The sequence below is a fragment of the Mustelus asterias genome, chromosome 1, assembly GCF_964213995.1.
Source record: "Mustelus asterias chromosome 1, sMusAst1.hap1.1, whole genome shotgun sequence".
Lineage (NCBI taxonomy): Eukaryota > Metazoa > Chordata > Chondrichthyes > Carcharhiniformes > Triakidae > Mustelus > Mustelus asterias.
The window spans coordinates 8,325,367-8,337,549 of record NC_135801.1 but is presented as its reverse complement, the minus strand read 5'-3'; the positions used below and the strand labels follow the sequence as shown (position 1 = coordinate 8,337,549).

General features: G+C 44.9%; 1 protein-coding gene across 1 annotated transcript in view; it reads left to right on the top strand.

Moving 5' to 3' along the window:
• grid2 (glutamate receptor, ionotropic, delta 2) overlaps positions 1-12,183 on the top strand; it is an 858,176-nt gene that overhangs the window by 514,562 nt on the left and 331,431 nt on the right. The window contains exon 3 of the mRNA XM_078225205.1: positions 369-653. Coding sequence (XP_078081331.1) covers positions 369-653 — 285 coding nt within the window. The remainder of the gene's footprint in view (positions 1-368; positions 654-12,183) is intronic.

The window sequence follows — 12,183 nt, the reverse complement described above, 5'->3', positions numbered from 1 at the left end:
GGTGCTATTAACAGTGATTCCTGGCTTGGGTCACTGTCTGTGTGGAGTCTGTATGTTCTCCTCGTGTCTCCGTGGGTTTCCTCCGGGTGCTCTGGTTTCCTCCCAGTCTAAAGATGTGAGGTTTAGGTGGATTGGCCATGCTAAATTGCTCCTTAGTGTCAGGGGGACTAGCTAGGGTAAATGCATGGGGTTATGGGGATAGGGCCTGGGTGGGATTGTGGTCGGTGCAGACTCGATGGGCCTCCTTTTGCATTGTAGGATTCTATGATTCTATGATATGCGAGTTGTTGTTTGCTTATTTTGCTGAAGGTTGTATCAGAGGTGTGCACTGTCTTATTCACGATTCCTTTTCCCTGTCTTTCTTTCAGCCTGTGACCTGATGAACCAAGGCATTTTGGCCCTCATCAGCTCCATCGGCTGCATGTCAGCTGGATCCCTCCAATCCTTGTCAGACGCCATGCACATCCCACACCTCTATATCCAGAGAGCCACAGCTGGATCTCCAAGGAGTGGCTGCGGCCTCACCAGGACCAACAGGAATGATAACTACACTCTGTCCGTCCGCCCGCCAGTCTATCTGAATGAAGTTATTCTCCAAGTAATCTCCGAGTTTGCCTGGCAGAAGTTCATCATTTTCTATGACAGTGAATATGGTGAGTAGTTACATAATTAATAACATAATACAGTTTCAGTTCACTTTCATTATTACAGAGACTGATTGAAGGTTTGATTATTCCAGTTTAAGAGATTGGTAAAGACCAGGGCATGTCAGTTTGAACTGTGTAGGAACAGTCTGGTTGTTTGTTTTTGGGATTTGAGCAACGTTGGCAAGGCCAGCTTTTATTACCCATTCTTAATTGCCCCTTGAGCAGGTGGCAGTAAGCCGCCATCTTGTCCACTGCCGTCCATGTGGTGTAGATACAGTCACAGTGCTTTTAGGGAGCATGTTCCAGGATTCTGTCCCAGTGACAGTGAAGGAACAGAATTTTAGCCCTAAGTCGGGATGGCGGGCGACTTTGATTTGATTTGATTTATTATTGTCACATGTATTAGTATCCAGTGAAAAGTATTGTTTCTTGCGCGCTCTGCAGACAAAGAAGGAAAGGAGAGAGTGCAGAATGTAGTGTTACAGTCATAACTAGGGTGTAGAGAAACTTCAACTTAATGTGAGGTAGGTCCATTCAAAAGTCTGATGGCAGCAGGGGGGAAGCTGTTTTTGAGTCAGCTGGTACGTGATCTCAGATTTGGTGGACTGAAGGAGGTGCTTTTCCCATGCATCTGCTGCCCTTGTTCTTCTAGGCAGCAGAGGTTTGGAAGGTGCTGTTGAAGGAGTCTTGGTGAGTTGTTGCCATGCGTCTTGTAGATGTTAGTGAATGTACGCCAGTGATGGATGGAGCGAAAGTTTTAGATGTTGAATAGGGTGCTGATCAAATGGGCTGCCTTGCCTTGGAATGTACTGAGTTTCAGCAGTATTGTTGGAGTTAATCCAAGTATCTGGAGAGAATTCCATCACCTATGCCATGTGGAAAGTGGACATAGCTTGCAGAGTCAGGAGGTGAGTTACTTACTGCAGAGATTTCAGCCTCTGACCTGTTCTTGTGGCCACAGTACTTATAAGGATGGTCCAATTGGCCAAAGGCAATCCCCAGGATGTTGATAGTGGGGGATTCAATGATGGTAATGTCAAGACGAGATAGTCAGATTTTATTTTGTTGGAGATGGTGCGGTTTATAAAAAGTGGGCGGCATGATGTCCCTCACAGTGCCGGGGACCCGGGTTCAATTCCAGCCTTGGGTGGATTAATCATGGTAAATGTGCGGGGTTATGGGGATAGGGCGGAGGGGAGGACCTGAGTGGGATGTTCTTTTGGAGAGTTGGTGCAAACCCGATGGGCTGGAAGGCCTCTTTCTGCACTGTAGGGATTTTGTGGTCATTGTCTGACATGTGTGATGCATATGTTGCTAGCCACTTACCAGCCCAAGACTGGATGTTGCTATATTTGGATTTCTTCAGTATCTGATTAGTTACGAATGGTGTTAAATATTGTGCAGTCATCAGCGAACATCCCCACTTCTGATCTGATGATTGAGGGAAGGTCATTGAAGCAGCTGAAGATGGTTGGGTCTTGGACACGACCCTAAGGAATATCTGGGGCTGAGAAAATTTGGCCTGTTACAACACAGCCATTGCCTTTGGTGTTAAATGTGCCTCCAACCTGTTGAAAGCTTTCCCCGACTCCAAATTTTCCAAAAGTTCTTTACAGCACACTTTGTCAAATGCTGCTTACATGTCAAGGGCAACATGGTGGCACGGTGGTTAGCACTGCCTACTCACTGTGCCAGGGACCCAGGTTCGATTCCCGGTTTGGGTCGCTGTCTGCGCAGAGTCTGCACGTTCTCCTCGTGTCTGCATGGGTTTCCTCCGGCTGCTCCGGCTTCCTCCCACAGTCCGAAATGCTGGTTAGATGCATTGGCCATGCAAAATTCTCCCTCAGTGTAACTGAACAGACGCCGGAGTGTGACGACTAAGAGATTTTTCGCAATAGCTTCATTGCAGTGTTAATGTGAGTCTATTTGGGACACTAATAAATAAACTTTAACTTTAAATGCAGTAATTCTCCCCTCACATCTGGAATTCAGCTCTTTGTCCATGTTTGGGCCAAGGTGATAATGAGATCTGAAATCAGATGGCCCTGGTGGAGCCCAAACTGAGCATTGATGAAGAGATTTGATTTGATTTATTATTGTCACATGTATTAACATACAGTGAAAAGTATTGTTTCTTGCGCGCAAAACAGACAAAGCATGCCATTCATAGAGAAGGAAACGAGAGAGTGCAGAATGTAGTGTTACAGTCATAGCTAGGGTGTAGAGAAAGATCAACTTAATGCAAGGTAAATCCATTCAAAAGTCTGACAGCAGCAGGGAAGAATCTGTTCTTGAGTCGGTTAGTACGTGACCTCAAACTTTTGTGTCTTTTTCCCGACAGAAGAAGGTAAAAGAGAGAATGTCTGGGGTGCGTGGGGTCCTTAATTATGCTGGCTGCTTTGCTGAGGCAGCGGGAAGTGTAAACAGAGTCAATGGATGGGAGGCTGGTTTGCGTGATGGATTGGGCTGCATTCACGACCTTTTGTAGATCCTTGCGGTTTTGGGCAGAGCAGGAGCCATACCAAGTTGTGATACAACCAGAAAGAATGTTTTCTATGGTGCATCTGTAAAAGTTGGTGAGAGTCGTAGCTGATATGCCTAATATCCTTAGTCTTCTGGGAAAGCAGAGGCGTTGGTGGGCTTTCTTAACTATAGTGTCGGCATGGGGGGACCAGGACAGGTTGTTGGTGATCTGGACACCTATAAACTTGAAGCTCTCGACCCTTTCTACTTTGTCCCCATTGATGCAGACAGGGGCATGTTCTCCTTTATGCTTCCTGAAGTCGATGACAATCTCCTTCGTTTTGTTGACAGTGAGAGAGAGATTATTGTTGCTGCACCAGTTCACCAGATTCTCTATCTCATTCCTGTACTCTGTCTCATCATTGTTTGAGATCCAACCCACTACGGTGGTGTCGTCAGCAAACTTGTAAATCGAGCTGGAGGAAAATTTGAGATTCTTGCTGAGTAACTGCTGCTCGATAGCGCTGCCAGTGACACCTTCCATCACTTGCTGATGATCAAGATAGACCGATGGAGCAATAACTGATCAGGTTGGACTTGATCTACTTTCTGTGGGCAGGACATACCCAAGCAATATTCCACAATGCCAAATAGGTGCCAGTGTTGTAGCTGCACTACAACAGCTTGGCTAAGGCCACAGCTAGTGCTGGGGCACAGGGGATGTTGTCAGAGCTATGAGCCTGCCATATATCCAGTGCCTTCAACTATTTCTTGATATCATGTAGAGACATCGCGTGAGCCTCAGGAATGCATTGTAATGTGGTAGGGTAGGTGCTGCCTTTAAGAATGTCTTTTTGTCCTTTATTCTTTCATGGATTTAGGTGTCACTGGCAAGACCAGCATTTGTTGCCCATTCCTAATTGCTCTTGAACTGAGGGGTGTGTTAGGCCATTGCAGAAGGTAATTAAAAGTCAGCCACATTGCTGTGTGCCTGGAGTCATGTGCAATCCAGACCTGGTAAGGACAGCAGATTTCCTTCCCTAAAGGGCATCAAATGAATCAGACCAGATCTCACAACATTCGCAGATAGTTGTCATGGTCACCCCGTTACTGAGACTAGATTTTCATTTACAAACTTATCAGTTGAATTTAAATTCCATCAGCTGCCAAGGTGGGATTTGAACCTGTGTCCTCAGAGCAATAGCCTGGGCCTCTGGGTTACTAGTCCAGTGACATTACCACTACGCTACCATCTCTTCCCTCCGCAATTCCTCCCCCCACCGCACCCCTCTTCCTCTCCCCCACCCCAAAATCAACTAGACCACTTCCTGATTGGGACAGAGATCCCAGCGTATGGAAGGGAAGTCTCTGTACTGATAACATTTGGTTTGTGAGCCATCCTGAACTGATTTAGATTCACTGAGGAGGTCAGGGAAAACATTTCCAAAGAATCTTTTGCCTTATAGGCTTTGGGATTTTTTTTTTGCCTCTCCCAAGAGGCAGTGAGCTGAGGGGAAGCAATTGTCACCCTAGTTCTGATGCTGCCGTCATGGCGTGGGGTAAATTAGATAAATTAGCTGTTTCTTTTCCTCCCTATCAGTTTTGTATGCTGGAATGTTGTAAACCGAAATGATACCCTTGGTAGCAACTATCCTTTTCATTGATGCGATGGCATTTCATTATGTTATGAGACAGAGGTACAAAAAAAAGTTGATTAAGAATTAGTATTTATTGGCCAACGAGGGACGTGGCAGTGTATTGACTATAGTTATAGATCAGCAATCCAGATGGTTGGAAGTTCAAATCCCACCAGGCAAGTTATGAAATTGAATACAAATCCTGAAAATAAAGCTCTTAAATTAAAATTCCCTTGACAATTCAGTTGATAAATTCAGAGGACAAGTGAGCCAAGCACAGTGGTATGTGCCAACTTTTATTTCCACTATGTGCTGGGTTAGTGCTGATCTAAGTCAGTCTCAGTAACCAAATAAGGCAGGGTCCCAACCTCTGCTCTCCATCCAGTGACGCCTATTAGAGATGACACACATGTCTACAGGATAGAGTATGAGATTGGGTGGCTTCCTCATGACTGACAGTCTGCCAACTTTTGTTGGGTGAAATCTTGAGCCCGCATTCACTGTCTGCGAGATGGCTGGTGGAGGTTCAAGATCCAGAAGTTGCAGAGCTTAAGGCTGGAGGGGGTTAGGAAGAAAAGGGGGATTTAATCTTGGGGGCCTCTCTCTGATCGACATAGGGCAGTCCCAAAGATTAAAACTTCTTTTCTGCCTGCCCTTCACTTTCCATTTAAAAGATTCATAAGACCATAAGATAAGATAAGAAATAGGAGCAGGAGTAGGCCATCTAGCCCCTTCAATAAGATCATGGCTGATCTGATAGTGGGTTCAGTTCCACTTACCCGCCCGCTCCCCATAACCCTTAATTCCCTTAATGGTTAAAAATCTATCTCTTTGTGACTTAAACACATTTAACGAGGTAGCCTCTACTGCTTCATTGGGCAGAGAATTCCAAAGATTCACTACCCTCTGGGAAAAGAAGTTCCTCCTCAACTCTGTTCTAAATTGACTCCCCCGTATTTTGAGGCTATGCCCCCTAGTTCTTGTTTCCATTGTAAGTGGAAATAACCTCGCTGCTTCTACCCTGTCTAGCCCTTCATTTTCTTATATGTCTCTATAAGATCTCCCCTCAACCTTCTAAACTCCAATGAGTACAGGCCCAGTCTACTCAATCTCTCCTCATAAGCTAACCCCCTCATCTCCGGAATCAACCTGGTGAACCTTCTCTGTACCCCCTCCAAAGCTAATATATCCTTTCTTAAATAAGGGGACCAAAATTGTACACAGTACTCTAGGTGCGGCCTCACCAGTACCCTGCACAGTTGCAGCATGACCTCCCTGCTTTTATACTCCATCCCTCTCGCGATAAAGGCCAACATTCCATTGCCTTCTTGATTACCTGCTGCACCAGCAAACTGAGTTTTTGTGATTCATGCACAAGAGCCCCCAGGTCCCTCTGCACAATAGCATGTTGTAATTTTTCACCGTTTAAATAATAGTCCATTTTACTATTATTCCTCCCAAAGTGGATATAAGAACAGAATTAGACTATTCGGCCCATCAAGTCTGCTCCACCATTCAATCATGACTGATAAGTTTCTCAACCCCATTCTCCCGCCTTTTCCCCATAACCTTTAATCCCTTTACCAATCAAGAACCTATCTATCTCTGTCTTAAATACACTCAATGACCTGGCCCCCCCAGCCTTCTGTAGCAATGAATTCCACAGATCCACCTCCCTCTGGCTGAAGAAATTCCTCCTCATCTCGGCTCCAAAGGGTTGTCCCTTTACTCTGAGGTGGTGCCCTTGGATCCTAGTCTCTCCTACTAATGGAAGCATCTTCCCCAAGTCCACTCTATCCAGGCCTTTCAGTATTCTGTGAGTTTCAATGAGATCCCCCCTCATTCTTCTAAACTGCATCAAGTACAGACCCAGAGTCCTCAAATGCTCCTCATATGTCAAGCTTTTCATTCCCGGCACCATTCTTGTGAACCTCCTCTGGACCCTCTCAACTGGGTGTCTCAAAGCGTTTTACAACCAACAACATACTTTTTGAAGTGCAGTTACTATTCTGATCCAGGAAAAATGGCAGGCAGTTTGTACATAGCAAGCTCCAACAAACAGCAATGTGATAATGACCAGATAATCTGGTTCTTGTGATATTGATCGAGGGATAAATATAGGCCTGGACACTATGGTTAACTCCCCTACTATTCTTCAAAGTATGCATTGGATTTTTTTTCCCATCCTGTTAGAGTCTAGATCAGAAACCCCAAAGTATGTTATGAAGCCCAACTAGACCCCAACTATTTTTTTTATTTTGACATTAGTGTGAGGACAAGGAGTTTCAGTTCAGGTATGATTCCCTTGTCTCATTCGGAAGCTTTGTTTTAGCAATACAGTTTAACTATAACAAATTAATTATCTTAAATTTTAACACTTGAAATACATTTGACAAGGTACAATTCTCAACTGCTAACCTAAAGCTATTAGTTCCAATTTAAGCAATATTCCCCATAAAGTTAAACCCTCTTCAAAATCCATTAGCAAACAACAGGCTTACATGTGCTGTCAGTCTTCAAGCCTCCAGAACACTTTGGAGAGAGGGAACTATTTTCCAACAGGTCCCAACAGCAGACTGCAGAGAGAGAGGTCGGGGGGGTGGGGGGGGGGGGGGAAGAACCTCCTGCTCCTTGCAGAGCCAAGCAGAATTTGCTTGCTTATCTCTATAAACTTACGCCTCCCATTAGCACATGCCTCTTTATCGTGTCAATCAACCCAATTAAACCCTACTCTGAAAACCCCAGGGCAAAACCCTAAAATACACAAAAATGTATTAGCTCAGATTAAAATAAACACCCCATTATCGAGGATTAATAATTCTTCTGCATTCTCAGCATGTAGGCTCCCTGGAGCAGACAGATTGGCACCATTTAAACACAGTGAACCGTTAAACATATGCTTCCCAAGAACCATGTTATGAATACATTTCTTAAAGGCACAGTGTTGTCACAAACCTCCTGAGAGGACAGATGGGGCCTTAATTTAATGTATTTATTGAATATTTTTATTACATATATTATATACAATTATGTTTATTATATATAATAAATATAACTATTTAATATAAAGACAGCACCTCCGGTAGTGCAGCACTCCCTCAGTACTGCACCAGAATGTCAGCCAAGATTTTTGTAGAATCATGGGATCATAGAATGCCTACAGTGCAGGAGGAGGCCATTGCCCCATCGAGCCTACAGTGACAACAATCCCACCCAGGCCCTATCCCTGTAACCCACATATTTACCCTCCTAATCTCCCTGACACTAAGGTGCAATTTAGCATGGCCAATCCCCCTAGCCTACACATCTTGGAACACTAAGGGTCAATTTAGCATGGCCAATCAACCTAACTCACACATCTTTGGACTGTGGGAGGAAACCCACACAGACATGGGGAGAACGTGCAAACTCCTCACAGACAATCACCAAAGGCTAGAATTGAACCCAGGTCCCTGGTGCTGTGAGGCAGCAGTGATAAACCCACTGTGCCACCGAGCCGCCCCTCGGGTACTCGGGTTTTGTACTCAGGTTTTGGAGTGGGGTTTGAACCTGGGATCATATGACTCAAGAGCCACAAGTGCTGCCAATTGAGCCATAGCTAGTAAAGAAAAGCAAACACATTCTGTATGTAGTTTTGTAGCCAGGATTAGGCCATACATTTGTGCAAAAAGGGGCCTACTGCCTGCTTGCAGTCTCTTTTTCAGGACTGATGGACCCCCTCAGGAAGACCAGCTCAAGAGATTGCCTGCAGCCAAAAAATGAGTGTTCCTCCCAAACCCACATGTAACACCACCACTAAATGCCTCCTCTCCCGATCCCTGATCCTCCATCCCAGCTTCCTCTCGCAACCTCGGACCACACACTTCTCATCCTCCTTCCTTCACCCCTGAGCACTTTTCCCCTCCTGGCCCTGATATCCCAATAATCCACAATAACCCACATAGAAAGCATTCTTTCTGGTTGTATCACAGCTTGGTATCACTCCTGCTCTATCCAAGACCGCAAGGAACTACAAAAGATCGTGAATGTAGCCCAATCCATCACTCAAACCAGCCTCCCATCCATTGATTCTTTCTACACTTCCCATTTCATTGGAAAAGCAGCCAGCATAATTAAGGACCCCACGCACCCCGGATGTTCTCTCTTCCACCTTCTTCCATCGGGAAAAAGATACAAAAGTTTGAGGATACGTACCAACCGATTCAAGAACAGCTTCTTCCCTGCTGCTGTCAGACCTTTGAATGGACCTATCTCATATTAAATTGATCTTTCTTTGCACCCTAGCTATGACTGTAACATTACATTCTGCACCCTCTATAAAAGCAAATTATTGCGGATGCTGGAATCTGAAACCAAAAGAGAAAATGCTGAAAAATCTCAGCAGGTCTGGCAGCATCTGTAAGGAGAGAAAAGAGCTGACGTTTCGAGTCCAGATGACCCTTTGTCAAAGCTTTGACAAAGGGACCTCTGGGCTCAAAATGTCAGCTCTTTTCTCTCCTTACAGATGCTGCCAGACCTGCTGAGATTTTCCAGCATTTGCTCTTTTGGTTTTGCACCCTCTCCTTTCCTTCTCTATGAATGGTATGCTTTGTCTGTATAGCGTGCAAGAAACAATACTTTTCACGATATACCAATACATGTGACAATAATAAATCAAATCAAATCAAAAAGTCTCTGATCCACCAGCTCTCTGAGGAATTTGCGGCTTCTTCCACCCATCTGTCCACACCTACACCTCCCCAGTCCCAACACCATGGGACTCCAGGCCCCTTAAAACCTACATGTCCATCCCTTCACCCCAACTCAGTTCCCTGTCTTAGCTAGGAGACACCGCGGTGCTCACACAACCCTGATTATTCTTAAGTCTTTGCTGCAGGGACCCTGTTCTATACCAATGAGGTTGGAGGGCCAATCTTGGGAATTTCAGGCCTCCCCAGTTGGGAGCATGGGATTTACCCTTTGGCATTGCCTGCAGACCCCTGACAAAGTTCACTCAAAAATGCATGCTCCTAAATTTCAGGGCTACCCCAAGTCCAGCGGTGTAGATACATCTCTTTTTACTCATAGCCTCCAGTCCTCTTCTCAAAAACCATCTTCCTTAAATGTGCACATAGCAGCCAATACCATACTCACACTCAAAACTAAAACTAAAATTTCCCATCGGGACTTATCAATCACTCTTGCAGGGGAGACGATGGCTTTAGTGGTGTTACCACTAGACTATTAATCCAGGAGTACAGCTCATGTTCTGGAGACCCAGGTTCGAATCCCGCCACGGCAGATGATGGAATTTGAATTCAGTAAAAGAAAATCTGGCTTTCAGAATCTACTGATGACCATGAAACCATTGTCGGAAAAACCAATCTGGTTCCCTAATGTCCTTCAGGGAAGGAAATCTGCCGTCTCTACCTGGTCTGGCCTACATGCATCTCCAGAGCCACAGCAATGTGGTTGACTCTCAACTGCCCTTGGGCACCTAGGGATGGGCAATAAATGCTGGCCCAGCCAGTGACACCTGTGTCCCATGAATGAATGAAAAATAAAATTCATTCTCATTTGGTTGGATGCCAAGTTCCAGTACACACCTCGGCTCTGATGTGACTGAGTAAACAGTCTTCTAAATGCTTCTAAATGTTCCTTCTGTAAAACTTCTAAATCTAGAGTGACAGAAAATTATGAAAATGCGAAGAGGAAGATTTTTTATTATTATTTTTTTAATTGAACACTGGTAGATAATCGCCCAATGCAACTTGCCTCCCTACATTCATATCAGCCTCACTCCTGTCCCGGATAATTGACATAAGCGATAATGAATAAGATTCTACAATCAAACAATCTTCGAAGTAAGCATCAGATTGTAGAATTTCCCCTAATGTTTGAATTATAGGATTAGAATTAAATTACACCTCTCCAATGACCCCAATTTGTGGTAAATATGAAGCTTTGCAGAGTAAAGAGGTTGCAGGGTTGATCTTGACAGCGTCATCCAACCTGCAAAGGGACTGTGGACCATGCTGAAGATCATGGTGAAGTAATCATCCATCATGACTGTTGGTGTTGTTCACTGTGGCTCTGCGAATAGCACTCAGTGGCCAATGTTGAAGGTTTGAGTTCCAGTGCAGACATCTGAGTACAAAGATTAAGGTAGACACTCCAGTCCAGTGCTATTGGAATGCCGCACTGCTGCAGGTGCTGCTTTTCAGATGAGACATTAAACTGAGGCCTTGCTCTCAGGCAGACATTCAATTCACCAAAGATCCTTAGACAGCACCTTCCAAACCCACAACCACCTCCATCTAGAAGGACAAGGGCGGCAGATAAATGGGAAGACCACCACCTGCAAGTTCCCCTCCAAACCACTCACCATCCTGACTTGGAAATATATCGCCGTTCCTTCGCAGTCGCTGGGTCAAAATCCTGGAATTCCTTCCCTAACGGCATGGTGGGTCGATCCACAGAACATGGACTGCAGCGATTCAAGAAGGCAGCTCACCACCACCTTCTCAAGGGAAACTAGGGATGGGCAATAAATGGCCAGCCCGCGACCCCCATGTGCCACGAATGAATAGAAAAATAGAAAGAAAATCATGTGGTACTATTTTAAAGAAGAACAGGAGAGTTATCCCCGGTGCCCTGGGCAATATTGATCCATAACACAGCATCACAAAAGCAGATGATGTGGCAAATATTATTTGATTTAATTTATTATTGTCATATGTATTAGTATACAGTGAAAAGTATTGTTTCTGGTACAGACAAAGTGTCCCATTCATAGAGAAGGAAAGGAGAGAGTGCAGAATGTCGTGTTACAATCATAGTTAGGGTGTAGAGAAAGATCAACTTAATATGAGGTAGGTGCATTCAAAAGTCTGACGGCAGCAGGGAAGAAACTGTTCTTGAGTCGGTTGGTACATGACCTTAGACTTTTGTATCTTTTTCCTGATGGAAGAAGGTGCAAGAGAGAATGTCCGGGGTGCATGGGGTCCTTGTTTATGCTGGCTGCTGCTCTGAGGCAGCAGGAAGTATAGGCGGAGTCAATAGATGGGAGGCTGGTTTGAGTGATGGATTGGGCTTCGTTCATAACCCCTTGTAGTTTCTTGCGGTCTTGGACTGGTGTTGCCGTTTGTCGAGCTTGCTGTGAACAAATTGGCTGCTCTATTTCTTACTATACAGAACTATACACTGACTGTGAGGAGGTTTGGGTACCCTTAGGTTGTGAAAGGTACTATCTGATGCGCGATAAATCACACGGGAGGCTGGATGTACCCGGGAAATAAAGGCTTTTATTACCAACAATAACGGAGCTACTATATACAATATACAATCCCAGACTAAACGGTCACCAGGCAGAGCAGTGACCTTTATACCTCTCCCGGAAGGCGGAGCCAACTGGAGTGTACCATAGGACTATATTACCAGGTAGAACAGCCCAACCC